The sequence below is a fragment of the Mustela putorius genome, unplaced genomic scaffold, assembly GCF_011764305.1.
Source record: "Mustela putorius furo isolate JIRA1106 unplaced genomic scaffold, ASM1176430v1.1 tig00000198_pilon_pilon_pilon, whole genome shotgun sequence".
NCBI lineage: Eukaryota > Metazoa > Chordata > Mammalia > Carnivora > Mustelidae > Mustela > Mustela putorius.
Genome location: NW_025421311.1, coordinates 7474410 through 7494056, shown reverse-complemented (window position 1 = coordinate 7494056; position 19647 = coordinate 7474410). Strand labels below are relative to the sequence as shown.

Sequence of the window (19647 nt, the reverse complement as noted above, 5' to 3'; positions counted from 1 at the left end):
AAAAAACAAAAACCCATCTATATGTTGCCTCCAAGAAACACATTTTAAGCCCGAAGACACCTCCAGATTTAAAGTGAGGGGGTGGAAAAGAATTTACCATGCTAATGGACATCAGAAGAAAGCAGGAGTGGCAATCCTTATATCAGATCAATTAGATTTTAAGCCAAAGACTATAATAAGAGATGATGAAGGACACTATATCATACTCAAAGGGTCTGTCCAACAAGAAGATTTAACAATTTTAAATATCTATGCCCCCAATGTGGGAGCAGCCAACTATATAAACCAATTAATAACAAAATCAAAGAAACACATCAACAATAATACAATGATAGTAGGGGACTTTAACACTCCCCTCACTGAAATGGACAGGTCATCCAAGCAAAAGATCAGCAAGGATATAAAGGCCTTAAATGACACACTGGACCAGATGGACATCACAGATATATTCAGAATATTTCATCCCAAAGCAACAGAATACACATTCTTCTCTAGTGCACATGGAACATTCTCCAGAATAGATCACATCCTCGGTCCTAAATCAGGACTCAACCGGTATCAAAAGATTGGGATCATTCCCTGCATATTTTTCAGACCACAATGCTCTAAAGCTAGAACTCAACCACAAAAGGAAGTTTGGAAAGAACCCAAATACATGGAGACTAAACAGTATCCTTCTAAAGAATGAATGGGTCAACCGGGGGAAAATTAAAGAAGAATTGAAAAAAAAATCATGGAAACAAATGATAATGAAAACACAACGGTTCAAAATCTGTGGGACACAACAAAGGCAGTCCTGAGAGGAAAATATATAGCGGTACAAGCCTTTCTCAAGAAACAAGAAAGGTCTCAGGTACACAACCTAACCCTACACCTAAAGGAGCTGGAGAAAAGAACAAGAAAGAAACCCTAAGCCCAGCAGGAGAGAAGAGAAATCATAAAGATCAGAGCAGAAATCAATGAAATAGAAACCAAAAAACAATAGAACAAATCAACGAAACTAGGAGCTGGTTCTTTGAAAGAATTAATAAAATTGATAAACCCCTGGCCCGACTTATCAAAAAGAAAAGAGAAAGGACCCAAATAAATAAAATCATGAATGAAAGAGGAGAGATCACAACTAACACCAAAGAAATACAAACTATTATAAGAACATACTATGAGCAACTCTACGGCAATAAATTTGACAATCTGGAAGAAATGGATGCATTCCTAGAAACATATAAACTACCACAACTGAACCAGGAAGAAATAGAAAGCCTGAACAGACCCATAACCAGTAAGGAGATTGAAACAGTCATTAAAAATCTCCAAACAAACAAAAGCCCAGGGCCAGACGGCTTCCCGGGGGAATTCTACCAAACATTTAAAGAAGAACTAATTCCTATTCTCCTGAAACTGTTCCAAAAAATAGAAATGGAAGGAAAACTTCCAAACTCATTTTATGAGGCCAGCATCACCTTGATCCCAAAACCAGACAAGGATCCCACCAAAAAAGAGAGCTATAGACCGATATCCTTGATGAACACAGATGCGAAAATACTCAAACAAAAATACTAGCCAATAGGATTCAACAGTACATTAAAAAGATTATTCACCACGACCAAGTGGGATTTATTCCAGGGCTGCAAGGTTGGTTCAACATCCGCAAATCAGTCAATGTGATACAACACATCAATAAAAGAAAGAACAAGAACCATATGATACTCTCAATAGATGCTGAAAAAGCATTTGACAAAGTACAACATCCCTTCCTGATCAAAACTCTTCAAAGTGTAGGGATAGAGGGCACATACCTCAATATCATCAAAGCCATCTATGAAAAACCCACCGCAAATATCATTCTCAATGGAGAAAAACTGAAAGCTTTTCCGCTAAGGTCAGGAACACGGCAGGGATGTCCATTATCACCACTGCTATTCAACATCGTACTAGAGGTCCTAGCCTCAGCAATCAGACAACAAAAGGAAATTAAAGGCATCCAAATCGGCAAAGAAGAAGTCAAATTATCACTCTTCGCAGATGATATGATACTATATGTGGAAAACCCAAAGAGACTGCACTCCAAAACTGCTAGAACTTATACAGGAATTCAGTAAAGTGTCAGGATATAAAATCAATGCACAGAAATCAGTTGCATTTCTCTACACCAACAGCAAGACAGAAGAAAGAGATATTAAGGAGTCAATCCCATTTACAATTGCATCAAAAACCATAAGATACCTAGGAATAAACCTAACCAAAGAGACACAGAATCTATACTCAGAAAACTATAAAGTACTCATGAAAGAAATTGAGGAAGACACAAAGAAATGGAAAAATGTTCCATGCTCCTGGATTGGAAGAATAAATATTGTGAAAATGTCTATGCTACCTAAAGCAATCTACACATTTAATGCAATTCCTATCAAAGTACCATCCATCTTTTTCAAAGAAATGGAACAAATAATTCTAAAATTTATATGGAACCAGAAAAGACCTCGAATAGCCAAAGGGATATTGAAAAAGAAAGCCAATGTTTGGTGGCATCACAATTCCGGACTTCAGGCTCTATTACAAAGCTGTCATCATCAAGACAGCATGGTACTGGCACAAAACAGACACATAGATCAATGGAACAGAATAGAGAGCCCAGAAATAGACCCTCAAATCTATGGTCAACTAATCTTCGACAAAGCAGGAAAGAATGTCCAATGGAAAAAAAGACAGCCTTTTCAATAAATGGTGCTGGGAAAATTGGACAGCCACATGCAGAAAAAAATGAAATTGGACCATTTCCTTACACCACACACACAAAAATAGACTCAAAATGGATGAAGGACCTCAATGTACGAAAGGAATCCATCAAAATCCTTGAGGAGAACACGGGCAGCAACCTCTTCGACCTCTGCCGCAGCAAACATCTTCCTAGGAACAACGCAAAAGGCAAGGGAAGCAAGGGCAAAAATGAACTATTGGGATTTCATCAAGATCAAAAGCTTTTGCACAGCAAAGGAAACAGTTAACAAAATCAAAAGACAACTGACAGAATGGGAGAAGATATTTGCAAACGACATATCAGATAAAGGACTAGTGTCCAGAATCTATAAAGAACTTAGCAAACTCAACACCCAAAGAACAAATAATCCAATCAAGAAATGGGCAGAAGACATGAACAGACATTTCTGCAAAGAAGACATCCAGATGGCCAACAGACACATGAAAAAAGTGCTCCATATCACTCGGCATCAGGGAAATACAAATCAAAACCACAATGAGATATCACCTCACACCAGTCAGAATGGCTAAAATCAACAAGTCAGGAAATGACAGATGCTGGCGAGGATGCGGAGAAAGGGGAACCCTCCTACACTGTTGGTGGGAATGCAAGCTGGTGCAGCCACTCTGGAAAACAGCATGGAGGTTCCTCAAAATGTTGAAAATAGAACTGCCCTATGACCCAGCAATTGCACTATTGGGTATTTACCCTAAAGATACAAATGTAGTGATCCAAAGGGACACATGCACCCGAATGTTTATAGCAGCAATGTCCACAATAGCCAAACTATGGAAAGAACCTAGATGTCCATCAACAGATGAATGGATCAAGAAGATGTGGTATATATACACAATGGAATACTATGCAGCCATCAAAAGAAATGAAATCTTGCCATTGCAACAACATGGATGGAACTAGAGCGTATCATGCTTAGCGAAATAAGTCAAGCAGAGAAAGACAACTATCATATGATCTCCCTGATATGAGGAAGTGGTGATGCAACATGGAGGCTTAAGTGGGTAGAAGAATAAATGAAACAAGATGGGATTGGGAGGGAGACAAACCATAAGTGACTCTTAATCTCACAACAAACTGAGGGTTGCCGGGGGGAGGGGGTTTGGGAGAAGGGGGTGGGATTATGGACATTGGGGAGGGTATGTGATTTGGTGAGTGCTGTGAAGTGTGTAAACCTGGTGATTCACAGACCTGTACCCCTGGGGATAAAAATATATGTTTATAAAAAATAAAAAATTAAAAGTTCGATAGAAAAAAAAAAAAAAAAAAAAAAAAAAAAAAAAAAAAGAATAGGTTTTCTGTGAACTGATTCACTAAATTAAAACTCTGCTATATGTAAATATTTCTTTTCCTGACAGGAAAGCTGGTTTCTGGGCCAAGATATTTCCATCAACATGCCAAATTTCTCTTTAATCTCTAATCTCAAATTGAGCACATTTTCTGTTCATATGGCAATTAAAGCCACAGTTAGCCCAGTTTTATAGACGTGGAAATGAGCGTAGAGATGTGAAGTGATTCACTCATGATCAGGTAGCTTTGTGTATATTTTTGAAGCCAGGTGTTTAGATTCCAGATCAAATACTCATTCCGCCGTAACGGTTATACTTACCAAAGAGCCATAAAGTAAGAAAATGTCCCAGTCTTGGATCCATTTGGAGGTTTGACTAGACGGTGTGGTTTGACTGTACTTGACTGTATGGTTTTCCGTGATGGGGTTTTCCCCTGCGGATTCTCCAGAGCACAGTTAGGCCAGAGCTGCCCTGGTGTGCCGCTTCCTCAGTAACAACCGCTAATATTTTGTCTGGATTGACAGTCTCGGATACGTTAGCATAAATGTGTTACGTGTTTAATTTCTTTCTCCTGTTTTCTTTGATTGCAGTTCTCCAGAACAAAAGGACAAATGGCTCTCTCTCCTTCAGAGGTATTTTTTTTCAGTATAACATATTCTTAATCTTCAATATGTAGTTAAAAGAATTAAATTCTTCTATGCAGAGATGTGCCTCAAACTATTCCTCTTTTCCTTAGTAGAAATTACTCATCTGTCCTCAAAATAAAATACCATTTGAACTGTACACCAGCTACTACTTCCTGTAAACAGTGTTCTCTTTGGTACATGTATTCCTTACTTTCTAGGAAGGAGAACATTGAGCTATGGTTAGACAGAAATTAGTCAGTAATCTCTCCCATTTCCATGTCTCCAACCTACCATTTGGAGCAAACAGTTTCCTCAGAAACATGTATTAGGTGTCCATATATGGAAGGTTTTCTGCCAAGCAAAAATCAATTATTTCCCTCACCTTTGAATATACAGTCTAAATGGTGAATCGAGTTTTCTCTCTTATTTCCATAACCCTTTCCTCCTGCCTCCCCTTGCTACCTTTCTCAGGGAAGATTTACATTCTACCCAAGAGCTAAATGAGAAGTAAAAGGACACTATCTTGGTTTGGTGTAATAAAATATTATATATGCTTCTGTACTTGTCAGTAAGTGTCCAGGCCTGTCCAGGGAAAGGGGGAAAGCTTGGAAGACAAAATGCCACCCACAGGTGCCTAAACCTGACTGTGCTTCTCAGACCTCACTGGGAATAGATCTCCTATTTGTTTTCGTGCCCTTACCTGATGTCCTGAGAATTTGATTCTCTTCCAACCCATAATGTAATCCAATTTTGCTGAGTCTTTCCATCTGTCTTTTAAAACGTAGCATATAAGTATATTGAAAATATTAGCAAAATAAATTGATTTTAAAATAAACCATTAGCAAAATCCATCTGACTCAGTGTTGTTTTGGGTTGTTGTTGCATTTGATTAGATACATCAATCTAGAGAAAGAGAAGGACTACCCGAAGAGCATTCCCCTCAAAATCTTCGCCAAGGACATTGGGAATTGTGCCTATGTAAGTGTTTCTAAGCCAGAAAATTAAATTCCAAGTCCCTGCATAAAGCAGAGCACCATGGATGAAAAGAGACAGGCAGACAGACAGACAGACTGTGGATGTGCTACAGAAGGCAAGCATTTAGAAATACCATTGTGGGAAAATGCATTTTCCTGGGTCTATGTATGTCTTTGCATATGCGAAAAGTAAACCCTAGAGAAAATGATACAAGAGAAATTCATACTAATCCTCAGAAAGAATATTGCTTGTCTGATGTCTCTTTCCTCCCTCTGGCATTAATGTTTCTCTGGAGCCTTTCAAAAGCAGCTGCAGAGGCTTGAAGTAAAGCCATTTTCACAAGGATATAGTTCCTATTAGTATGAAGCAATTTCTTCCAACTTGTCACGTCTTAAGTAGAAGGTGGTTTTAGATAGTTCTTCATTCTATGACTCTATCTTCATTCTATGAATTTTTAGGAATTGAATCCCTTGGGTTAACAAATGGATGAGCTAGGAGAGAGGACATTTTTAAGGGATCAGCATGTTTCTGCCTCACAGTTTTTATCATATTGGTCAAATAACAATTAAGCCTATTTAGCCTTAGTTATTATGTATAATTTGATGACTAGAAATATAGAAAAAATGCCAAGACGTTATCAATGGTGAACAAAATGGAAACTTATGGATGTTTTTATGATACTATACATTGCCATACTTCGCAACCGCTCTGGGTCACACTGGAAAAAACATAACAAAACAGTTATGTTTCGGCCAAAAGCAAAAGTTATGCAAATGTTCTGACATGAGTGCCAGATGTTACTGCTTGGGGGAAATACTCAAATTTTTATGGTGTGAAACTACAAAGATCTTACTGTAGCAAAGTAGCAAATACACAAAAAAAAAAAAAAAAAAAAAAAAACCCACCTCTATTTTGCTGCCAGCTTTGATTTCAGTTGTTGTGGCAATTGGTTATAATTGGGATATTCATGGAAAACCCATTGAATTTTTTTTAAACATGGTAAGTGTGTGTTTGAGAAAGGCCTAGAATTCCATTCTCTTTGGAAGAGAAGACAAGAGATGTGGTCAGGTTGGACACTCTGTTTTTATCACTAGTACCCTGGTTAACTCAGCAATGATAGGACACACTGCCCTTAGCTCTCTGAAGTTCCATCATGAGAAGAGTCTCCTTTCAGGGAGCTCTGCTTCCAGAAAGAGTGATCCCCCCCCAAAACAGGAATGTATGTATGCATGGAAAGCATTCTTTATCCTTGGCCTTTAGTTATACGCAGCCTGTCCGTGAATTCTGCTAACATGGCGGGGGGGGGGGGGGGGAAGCCACATTTTCATTTTTGTCTGTTTGCTTTATTTGTTTACTAGCCAAAGAATACTATCTGCAGAAATTCATTTGTTTAGTCTGCCAGGAAGGCATGCAAGGAAAAACACACACCTATAATTAGTTTTGAATGTATGTGTCTAATATTAAGAAAAATCACTGTCTTAGAATCCAGATATATTAGGTGACTATTGGTATTACAGGAAAGATTCTTCATTTTACAAAAGACTCATAAGAGAATTTCTTTAAAATTTAATTTAAGGGAGGGTATGTGCTTTGGTGAGTGCTGTGAAGTGTGTAAACCTGGTGATTCACAGACCTGTACCCCTGGGGATAAAAATATATGTTTATAAAAAATAAAAAATTATTAAAAAAAATTTAATTTAAGGATAGGTTTTCAGACTTTAAAAAAAAAAAGCAGATGCCTTTAATAAAATTAAAGCCCAACATATAAAACATCTGTGCCACTCTGGTAGAATACAGACACTGGGGTGGGTGCTCTAAGCCCTGCCTGTTGGCTTCTGAGAGACTTTTGCATAATCTTTGGAGTTCAAGAGCACAATTTGAAATCAATTAGCAAACAAGTTTAAGAGGAAATTGGTCATGTCAAATAATCAGCTCATAGAGGGAAAAAAATACTGTAATGGAAAGATAAGGGGTGAATGGTCAGTGGATTTCACTTAACATTATTCGTACAACATTTTTGTTTTTATATCATTTTGTTTCTGCCTATACTACTTATTTATACCATTTAAGTCCTATCAGGGACACAGCCCTAATAGCTGATTTATCTGGTAATTAGAGTATGTAAAACCTCTCTGCATAGTAAATCCTTCTTTTTTGATAGGGTAGCGTTGTCTTACATTTAAATGTCTTAGAATTCAGTGAACTCTATATAGATACCCCCAAATCTTGTTAATCCCTTTTTTGTTTGTTGCAAACTGTTTTTAAGTATTAATTTCTAAATGTTGTTTAGCACAGAGCTATCAGAGATCTATTCAATAGCAGAGTTGGCAACAGAATTAAGGTTTCTAAAATTCTCAGTCTGTTTGCCAGATTCACTGGCTTTCAGGTATCTGCACATTTCAACACTGAAAACCTCGGTAGCCACAGTGTTTGACATAGTGCTCCATAAATAGGGGTTTTTTAAAAATTCTAAACTTTAAATGTCTTTTTGTAGCCAGTTTTTATTCTGATTTTACCTCAGCTTCTTACCTTCCAAAGAAATGACTGCGAAACCCACACTGTGAAACAGTGCTCAGGAACAAGGAGAAAGTGATCGAGTGCTCTCTCATTACGGAAATACAATTTACAATTATGAGATGATAGGGAGCGCTGGCTGCACTAGATGTGGGGGAGGTGGTTTGGGAGGGTGGTCCATGTACTCTCTCTCTCATGTGTGGTTAATCCTTTTCTTTCTTGCTGAAGGTTTTATTTTTTTTAATTTTTTATTTTTTATAAACATATATTTTTATCCCCAGGGGTACAGGTCTGTGAATCACCAGGTTTACACACTTCACAGCACTCACCAAAGCACATACCCTCCCCAATGTCCATAATCCCACCCCCTTCTCCCAAACCCCCTCCCCCCAGCAACCCTCAGTTTGTTTTGTGAGATTAAGAGTCACTTATGGTTTGTCTCCCTCCCAATCCCATCTTCTTTCATTTATTCTTCTCGTACCCACTTAAGCCCCCATGTTGCATCACAACTTCCTCATATCAGGGAGATCATATGATAGTTGTCTTTCTCTGCTTGACTTATTTCGCTAAGCATGATATGCTCTAGTTCCATCCATGTTGTCGCAAATGGCAAGATTTCATTTCTTTTGATGGCTGCATAGTATTCCATTGTGTATATATACCACCTCTTCTTGATCCATTCATCTGTTGATGGACATCTAGGTTCTTTCCATAGTTTGGCTATTGTGGACATTGCTGCTATAAACATTCGGGTGCACGTGCCCCTTTGCTACAGTAAGATCTTTGTAGTTTCACACCATAAAAATTTGAGTATTTCCCCCAAGCAGTAACATCTGGCACTCATGTCAGAACATTTGCATAACTTTTGCTTTTGGCCGAAACATAACTGTTTTGTTATGTTTTTTCCAGTGTGACCCAGAGCGGTTGCGAAGTATGGCAATGTATAGTATCATAAAAACATCCATAAGTTTCCATTTTGTTCACCATTGATAACGTCTTGGCATTTTTTCTATATTTCTAGTCATCAAATTATACATAATAACTAAGGCTAAATAGGCTTAATTGTTATTTGACCAATATGATAAAAACTGTGAGGCAGAAACATGCTGATCCCTTAAAAATGTCCTCTCTCCTAGCTCATCCATTTGTTAACCCAAGGGATTCAATTCCTAAAAATTCATAGAATGAAGATAGAGTCATAGAATGAAGAACTATCTAAAACCACCTTCTACTTAAGAAGGGACAAGTTGGAAGAAATTGCTGAAGGTTTTATATTTTGTGAGCTACACATTATTTATATTAAGAGAAATAAATGTTTTATCAAAAGGCATAAGGTATAATGGAACGAAAGTAAATTATCATCAAGGGCTTGTTGTTCTACTTAAGTCATGTGCTTTACACTGTTAACACTTGAAATCAAATTTGCCTTTGGGTAATCATTTCATAATAATTATTTATTCACCTGATTTAATACTCTTTATTTATAACTATATTTCTTATTTCTTTTTTCCTACAGTCTAAAACTATAACAGTAACAAATTCAGATACAGCAAATGAAGTTATCAACATGTCACTACCAATGCTAGGGATAACTGTAAGTTACTCTACTAGATATTCTCAATTAAAAACAAACTTTGATACTTTAGAGTCATAAAATATTATCCCTTTCATCATAAGACAGCTAATTACTAGTGATACCAAATTCATGTTTTATTCCTAAAAATGGAGAAAATAAGGACAGTAAATCTTTAATATTAGATGCTACTTCTTATTGACATGAGACTTACATGAACTCAAAAGCATAATATGATAAGGCTATAATGTTAGAGTGATAATAATGTGTATTTTTACTGTATATGCCATATACGTATACAGATGGAGGGGTTTCATGGTCTAAGATTCTAATGAGAAAGTTCTAACCTCCTTCCTACTTGTCTCTCTCTGACTGTCCTTTCCCTCTACCTCTATCTCCTTTTCTGATTCTTCTCCTTTACCTAATTATTCTTCTATGATCCCAAGATTCCATCCATCTTAGGATGATGAATTCTGAAGGATTTGCTCTGTAGTAGAATGTATACATGAAGAACCCATAGCTAGAATCTATATTCACTGGCTGTAGATCCAGAAGGTGAGATGGCTGGTAACTCTAATGAATTGGTAAATTCAAAAAACAAGCTTTGAGTTAGATTGTGAGGTTAGAGAGCTTTAGTGTGCATACCACCTGTTCCCCTGTTTTGCATTTAGCTTCTGCTTCTTTCTGGTTTTGGGGCCAAGGTAAGTTTTTGAAATTCTATTAATGGAGAAGATTGGCGTGTTTGAGGATGAGGTAGGGAGAACACTGGAAAGTTCTCATCTCCCCCTTATCAGTAGATAAGCACCACACAGTGGGTCTTACATTACAAGAAGTGACTTTCAGAAGGTTGGAAACTAAAGGAAGCACGTGAATAATGCCATTTCTTGAGTCAGATTCTCTCTAAATATGAAAGCGTAGTTACTATGATGTAACATGTCACATGTTTGGGGTATGCCATAGTCTGCTAAGTTACATTTGGATTTACTCAGACACGGTACTATCATAAGCCCATAAGCACTCAGAGAAATCAGACTTTAGGGTAAGAAATCTGATTTTTTTTTTTTTTTTTAGAAATCTGATTTCTTTTGGTAAAGGTTGTAAAGATGTAAGATATGATTAGATTTATATACACTGGGAAGAAAGGGAGTAGTTTAAGGGAAAGGAAAGGAAATTAATTAATGACATGACTTATTTTATTTATGCTTTTCCTTTGAAAAAAGTGATCCATCTCCTGAGACCAAAAATATTTCTATTCATTATAATTAAGAATCGAGGCTATTTGGTTATACTCTTCTATTCTAAAGGATTATTACAATGTTTTCACATACTACCAGAAAAAAAGGATTTTCATTAGATTGCTTGTTCTCCCTATTTGCAATAAAATTTTATGATTAGAGGACGGGGACAGGAAGTGACAGAGTACAGGAGGGGGCCAGAGGCTGTTCTCCACAGCCAGAACCTTCCATGATAAGGTCAAGACCATGATTTTTAATCAAAAAATAAAAACAAGAATATTGAATATTGCCAATCTCTTCTAGTCTCACTTAAAACATTTTTACTCTATCCCCTCCTAAAGGATACAGCAAAGTCTACATAATTTAGTATTATGTCTTCCAAATAAGATTTTTTAGTATTGCTGGACTATAATTCTGCTAGTGAACAATTTCATTTTTTTCTATGACTGGGCCTATTCTCTAGACAGAATTCTTGTCCTTGCTGTTCCCAGGACTGGACTTGCCCCAAAAAAAATCAGTGTTGACTGTGCCAGCTACCTATCTCCTCAGAGCCTCTTGGTCATTCTCCTTCTGCTCAGAAATAGCTGAACTAATACTCAGCCTTTGAGATTTTAGATTTTCGTCTCAGGCCCAGCAAGGTTTTGGCTTTCTGAATACCAAGGATGTCTTTGCAAGGGCTTGCTGGAGATTAAGTCCTGTATTCTCTGAGAAGTCCAGAGACATAGCAGAAGTTAGGACTCTAAAGAAGAGATTAACCTTGTAGAAAACCAGAACATTTCTTTTTGCTTTGTAAAGAGGTCTGTAATTTTATGTTCTGTGGGCTATCCATAATTGTGAGGGCCTGCTTCCATTGTAGTCTGTGGACCCCTTGTCATCACTAGGGAAAAGGGGCAGAAGTCCTGAGTCCTCTGCTAGGGATGAGACAGGAGAAGATAGGTTGTAGCAATTAACATTGCCATCTTCAGAAATTGTATCCACCCCAATGAACCTGAATAGCATTTACAGCAACCCCACTTTTTTTCAAAACATAAATATGACCCCCAAAAGTCTCCTTATTTAATTACCAAACATTAAAGAATTATCATTACTTCTTTTATCCCCAAGGGCTCTGAGAGAGATTACCAGTTATGGGTCAATTCTGGCAGAGAAGAAGCGCCGTACCCACTTATTGGTAAGTTTCTTCAAAAATCTAAGATGAGATTATGATTCTAAATGTCTCAAAGAATTGGTCAGGTGGTCCTAAATGTTAAGCACGATCAAACATTAAATCTCATATATCTGTTTATTCATTTGATACATACCTAACAGCCATTTCCTAAGTCCTAGGCAAATGCTGTCCCTTCACTCAAACAGCTAGCAGTATAGTTAGTTAAGAAGAGAAATGTCAATTTCTCTTTCTATTTTTTCACTTTATAAACTGCTATTTTGCAAATCTTTTTAAATTTTTTTTCTATAAGAAACCAATATGTATTGGTATTCCCTTTCCCTATACATTTATTTTTCACATTCAATTCTTGAATTTCCTATTCCCTTTCCTCCCTACGACATTGCCTTTGGGGAAGACTTTCTATACTCCTGTCATGCCTCTTAATTGATCAGTGCTGTTCAAAACCTGCCCTGGGCATCATAATGACAATGAGATTAACCCATTTAGAGACCTAAAAATATTCACTGACTTATCAGCTGGTTATTATTTCTCGACTTTGCTATTTCTCTAGATGGATTTTCCAGCATTTGTTCTGAGGAATTAATTGGTTAATAGATTACATCTCACCTTGTTTAAATTATTCAGCTAAAAAAATACTTCTTGATCAGTAAGGTCACTCCATGTAGTTAACAGAAGTAGAGCAATTGAAATAAAGGACAGTATCTGTAGCAGATCTTGAAATAATGACAGTAATAATGATGAAGAGGATGATTTCTGCTGATAATTTTTAAATGCTTATTATCTGCCACATATTGTGCAAAGCATATCATGTGCATTATCTCATGTAATCCTTTCATTTACCTGGGAGAGCACTACTTTGTAATTCAGGGTGTTTCAAGTGATCTGCATAATCTAAAACCAAACCTTTCTATAGAATATGCATTCTCACACTTAAAGTAAGCTGTCATGTACATAGCTGAGGCCCAAATTCACTGCATTTCTAGATTCTTTTTTTAATGTCATTTTCATAAAAATTCTTGAATAACCAAGTTATTATAAAATCAAATAAATACTTAACATAATTATTTTCATAAAATATATTAATTAGAACTATTTAGATGTCAGCTTTCAGACTTAAAATAGCTTCAAGCTTCATTGATAACTCACTAAAAAAAGAGAATAACCATGGGACATGATTTAGCAGCAGTTGTCTCTTGTGTATTTAAGTAGTGTGCCTTGGAAACTTCAACTCAAGTTTAGCTACAAGCTATTTTTTTTTTTGGCCTTAATCCCTTAATGCTCAATATTATTGGAATGTTGATATTGTGTACCTGTGCTGGATGGAAAGGGAAGGGAAGAGTTCACAGGGTTACATTCAGTGATAGATGAGGAGTAGAACAGAACTTACTCTCTGTACTTAAAAGAAAAAGAAAAAAAAGGCAGACTTACAGCACAAGAGTACTTGAAGATTTAAGTTAAGAAAATGCAATCACTGAAAATATTAAAAAACAAAAAGTCATATTGCAGTCAGACGTCTTGGGTTTAGTTCTAGTTTGTAGATTACTTTCTTGAATCTTGTTTCTGTGTTTCACGTGCCCTGCTGCAGTCTTCCTTCTGATTATTGCCTGTGAACACCACCTTCAAAGGGCAGCAGAGGGAAAGAAGCATGAATCAAACTAGTCCTGATTCTCTGGAGTAACTCTGATGACCTAACTAATAAGAAGTAATGAAATGTCTTTTTCAGACAGACATCTTGTGTTGAATAGTGATGCTTGAAATACATAGTTCTTTGCCCTTACTATTTAAATTTTATTATAAAGTTCACTTACTTGATCTTTATCACTGTGTGATAAGTAGAGTCAATGTTTTAAACCATGAGAGATGTCAAGGACTTGCTGAAGATTTATAGATATAGTGTCAAAAGAGAGCTAGAGTACCTTAAATAATCCTGCAAACATAGGAAAAGTCAACATCCTGCAGCTCATAGACGAATCTGTGCATTCCAAAGAAGATACTCTTTAAGGATTTTTTTTTCCTTTTGCTTTTTTCTGACTCCCCCACCCAACCATCACCTGCTTAAAACTACATTGAAGGAGCCACCTGTGTCGTGTGGGGTCTGCAAGTGTGGGAGCACGCAGTGATCGCGCAGACCTCTTCACTCCCAAAGTTTTAGGAACGAACAACAGTGCATTCTCATATTTAGCTCACATGCTCGTGGGGCTGGTCAGCCTAACGTCTACATTTAGATTTTTCTCTGTGTAGGGCATGAATATCCCTATGGAATTAAAATGAGCCATCTTCGAGACACTCTGCTCCTGACACAGGGATCGAAGGATTCTGGCACGCCTTCCAACCTTCAGGAGTCCCTCCTCATGGAGCAGCTGCCCCGGGAGACACAGTGCCAATTCACCCTGCGGCCCAGCCGCCTGGCCGTGGCCCAGCAGCTCAGTGGTGAGTGGCTTCTCCTCCTTTGTGGAGACTGAACAACAAGTTTTATTCTTGGAAACAAAGTTAGTACAAATGCATAGCCCCCAACCTTTAGCCAGATGAGGTCTTTTCTTCTTTTTAATTTTCTGAGTGTTTTGAAGGAAAAGATGGGAGTTTTAGAAGATAATTTTATTTTTATTTATTTATTTATTTTCAGCATATCAGTATTCATTATTTGTGCACCACACCCAGTGTTCCATGCAATCCGTGCCCTCTCTAATACCCACCACCTGGTTCCCCCAACCTCCCACCCCCCGCTGCTTCAAACCCCTCAGATTGTTTTTCAGAGTCCATAGTCTCTGATGGTTCACCTTCCCTTCCAATTTCCCTCAACTCCCTTCTCTCTAACTCCCCATGTCCTCCATGCTATTTGTTATGCTCCACAGATAAGTGAAACCATATGATAATTGACTCTCTTTGCTTGACTTATTTCACTCAACATAATCTCTTCCAGTCCCGTCCATGTTGCTACAAAAGTTGGGTATTCATCCCTTCTGATGGAGACATAATACTCCATAGTGTATATGGACCACATCTTATCCATTTGTCCATTGAAGGGCATCTTGGTTCTTTCCACAGTTTGGCGACCATGGCCATTGCTGCTATAAACATTGGGGTACAGATGGCCCTTCTTTTCACTCCATCTGTATCTTTAGGGTAAATACCGAGGAGTGCAATGGCAGGGATATAGGGAAGCTCTATTTTTAATTTCTTAAGGAATCTCCACACTGTTTTCTAAAGTGGCTGCACCAAATTGCATTCCCACCAACAGTGTAAGAGGGTTCCCCTTTCTCCACATCCCCTCCAACACATGTTGCTTCCTGTCTTGCTAATTTTGGCTATTCTAACTGGTGTAAGGTGATATCTCAATGTGGTTTTAATTTGAATCTCCCTGATGGCTAGTGGTGATGAACATTTTTTCATGTGTCTGATAGCCATTTGTATGTCTTCATTGGAGAAGTGTCTGTTCATATCTTCTGCCCATTTTTTGATATGATTATCTGTTTTGTGTGTGTTGAGTTTGAGGAGTTCTTTATAGATCCTGGGTATCAACCTTTTGTCTGTACTGTCATTTGCAAATATCTTCTCCCATTCCATGGGTTGCCTCTTTGTTTTGTTGACTATTTCCTTTGCTGTGCAGAAGCTTTTGATTTTGATGACGTCCCAAAAGTTCATTTTTGCTTTTGTTTCCTTTGCCTTTGGAGACATATCTTGAAAGAAGTTGCTGTTGCTGATATCGAAGAAATTATTGCCTATGTTCCCCTCTAGGATTCTGATGGATTCCTGTCTCACGTTGAGGTCTTTTATCCATTTTGAGTTTATCTATGTGTACAGTGTAAGAGAATGGTCGAGTTTCATTCTTCTACATATAGCTGTCCAGTTTTCCCAGCACCATTTGTTGAAGAGACTGTCTTTTTTCCACTGTATAATTTTTCCTGTTTTATCAGTGGCTTTCTTATACACTAACAATGAAAATACAGAAATGGAAATTAGAGAATCGATTCCATTTACTATAGCACCAAGAACCATAAGATACATGGGAATAAACCTAACCAAAGAGGTAAAGGATCTGTACTCGAGAACACTCATGAAAGAAATGAAGAAGACACAAAAAGATGGAAGACCATTCCATGCTCTTGGATCGGAAGAATAAACATTGTTAAAATGTCTATACTGCCTAGAGCAATCTATACTTTTAATGCCATTCCGATCAAAATTCCACCAGTATTCCTCAAAGAGCTGGAGCAAATAATCCAAAAATTTGTACAGAATCAGAAGAGACCCCGAATCGCTAAGGACATGTTGAAAAACAAAAATAAAACAGGGGGCATCACATTACCTGATTTCAAGCTTTACTACAAAGCTGTGATCACCAAGACAGCATGGTACTGGCATAAAAACAGACACATAGACCAGTGGAACAGAGTAGAGAGCCCAGATATGGACCCTCAACTTTATGGGCAAATAATCTTCGACAAAACAGGAAAAAATATACAGAAGAAGATAATTTTATAAATGATCAGTAGACATGACTGACTTGGAGTCAGCAGCGAGTAGTAGTACCATCTGTTTCTTCTTTTTTCCCTCTTCCTTCCCCTTTAACCTTGTGCTCACTGCCACGTCCAAGGCGCTGAGCCATGCTGCAGGTGTTTTAATGTCTTCTTTGTGCTGTGATACCTTGCACTGTGTGTTCCCCTCAGTTGTCACACTGTAAGCAGGAGCCTGTCCATATCGGGTGTCTGGACACTGTGATGCCGTGTATGGATCTTAGTATGGATAAGTCTGGGAAAATTAAGATGATTCCCATAGACATCTCTCCTTGGTCTACTAATCTAATCTGAATTCTCTGTGAATATAGCCATCTCTTTTATGTACTCCATAATAAAGACTCTAGAATGATAAAAATGATATTGAACATAAGAGGACTATTATTTACCCTAACCCCAGTTTGAGCTTTAATCTAACCTCAGTCTGAAAGTGAGACTGTATAGGAAATAGGAAATGTATCATGCAGGTAATGGGAGTGGGGTTGCAGGTCTGTGGCCGCCTTAGTGGTAAAATACCATTGGAACTATAGTTTGATCTCAGAAAATAACTGCTACAAATTTGTGTAAGAATGGAAATCTTGCTGCTTTTACTTTTGACAGCATGAGAAGTGTAAAAATAGTTCAGCGTTTCTTGTGATTAAATGTCAGTTGTTTCAAAATGTACCTTTCAAAAGTTTTTTTATGTAAGCATTTTTTTCCTTGTAATTTAGGTTGAATTCATTAAGAAACATCCTCAAATTTGCAGTAAAAACTAATTTCCAAAGCCATTCACCACAAAGAAAGTTCTTCTCATTCATAAAAATTTCAATCTCAGCCCTGAGTTCAAAGATCACTATAAAACTTTACCTCCTCTTTAGCCACTGAGCTGCCATGTGATAGCACAGGTCAGGCTCTTCAGCTTCTGTTTCTGAAAGAAATTTACAGAATTGGCAGCGAGTAAGTCCAAGAGAGTGAATGAAGTTTACCTGGACACTACTGATCCAGTAACACCTGATAGATGCAAATACTTCCCGCACGGTACCACTGATGAATAAGCATTAAACACTACATTTTCACAGACATTGTACATTTGTTAAATTACATCCTTTTCTGCTCCACACACTTTGACTACCATAGCAGATTCCACCTCAGGCTATACTGAAGTATTACAGTTTCTCCAATTTTTTAAAATTATTCTCACCTATAGTTGTTCCATGCAGACTAGTCAAGGCTAATACCTCAGTCACTTCAAACAAAGCACTGACTTCTTGAATAAACAACTGAGTAGAATGTATTGGTAACATCTGCCAACTCATCAAGAACCAAGGATAGTGGTTTGAAATAGTATCTTGGTCTTTTTAGATTCCTATTGATATTACTGGACTATTCAAGCAACAGTTCTCACCATAAGGCTAATAGTCTTTTTTTTTTATATTTATTTCTTTATTAGAGAGTGTGTGCACATGCACAAGTTGGGGGAGGGATAGAGAGGGTCAGAATCTTCAAACAGACTTCCTGCTGAGTGTGGAGCCAGGTGTGGGGCTCAGTCCCACAAAACTGGAGTCAAAACCAGGATCAGATGCTCAACTGACTGAGCCCTCCAGGCGCCCAGAAGGCTAATAGTCTTAAGTCTAGTTTTTCTGTACACATCTCTTCATCTATTGCAAGTGCACAAAATAAGCAACTCCTAATTGGTAAATGGCTTTCCTTGCATTACTAGTAATTAGCCACTCAGAAACTGACTTTTATTGGAACCTCATTTTTATTTGTTTTTTGGGGGTTTTTTGTTGTTGTTCTTTTGGGGGAGGGGGAGAAATTCCATAGTGCTGAATGTTCCATTTTAAATACCCTGAATTCTTATAATCAGTACTTTCTTCTGAGTTGGGACTATTGTGATGAGTTATTAGTATGATGATGTCAGCATATATTGTATTCTTGTAGCACAGTTGTCATATTATTGCATGATTAACACAATGCTCTGTCATTTATTACAACAACAAAGTCATCCACACTGCTCTGTCCTTAAAAGCTCAACACTAGACATGACAGGTAATAAAACATTAATATTTTACAGTATCAGGATATACAAGACACTCAGAACACTATCCAGATATAAATGTGTCGCTGTAGTTTGCTGTATTGGACAGCAGTGCAAAGCAGTGAGAGCACCACTGCTGGTCGTTGTCAGGACCGCTCAGCTCTGCCGCGGAGCATGAAGTGGAAGCAGCCACGGACAGGACTGCATAAGTGAATGAACGCAGTTGTGTTCCAGCAAGACTGTTATAGGTAGTGGTCAAATTTGAATTTCATGTAATTTTCGTGTGTCAGAATATTCTTCTTTTGATTCTTTTCAACCTTTAAAAAACATAAACTTTCCAGACTATCCAATGAGAGGTGGCAGGCCAGATTTGGCCCATGGAGCATAGTTTGCTTCCTTCAGGTGTGGAATTTTATCAAATGCTTTTACTGTGTCTATTGAAATGATCATGTGATTTTTATCCTTCATTTTGGGAATGTGGTGTATCACATTGATTGATTAGCCAATGATGAACCATCCTTGGATCCCTGCAAGAAATTGAACGTGTGTGTGATCCTTCTGATATATTGTTGAATTTGGTTTGCTAATATATTTATGATATTTTTGCATCTCTGTTCATTAGGAATATTAGCCTGTAATTTTCTTTCTTGTAACTTTGTCTGGTTTTGATATCCGGGTAGTGCTGGCCTTTTATTTTTATTATTTTTTTAATTTATTTGAAAGAGAGAGATAGTGAGACAAAGTACAAGAGGAGGTAGGGTCAGAAGGAGAAGCAGACTCATTAAGCAGGGAGCCCGAAGCAGGGAGCCCGATCCTGGGACTCCAGGATCATGACCTGAGTCTAATCCAGTCGTTTAACCAACTGAGCCACCCAGGAGCCCAGTGTTGGCCTTTTAAAATGAATTTGATAGTGTTCCTTCCTCCTATCTTTTGGAGATAGAGAAAGATTTGTATTAATTCCTC

At 37.6% G+C, this 19647-nt stretch overlaps 1 protein-coding gene across 4 annotated transcripts in view; it reads left to right on the top strand.

Annotated features, from left to right (window-relative positions):
- ARHGAP20 (Rho GTPase activating protein 20) overlaps positions 1–19647 on the top strand; it is a 134699-nt gene that overhangs the window by 91770 nt on the left and 23282 nt on the right. For all 4 annotated transcript variants that reach the window (XM_004749769.3, XM_004749768.3, XM_013054811.1 and 1 more), the window contains 5 exons: positions 4653–4694; positions 5582–5666; positions 9694–9771; positions 12090–12156; positions 14395–14583. In XM_004749769.3, the coding sequence (XP_004749826.1) occupies positions 4653–4694; positions 5582–5666; positions 9694–9771; positions 12090–12156; positions 14395–14583 (461 nt within the window). The remainder of the gene's footprint in view (positions 1–4652; positions 4695–5581; positions 5667–9693; positions 9772–12089; positions 12157–14394; positions 14584–19647) is intronic.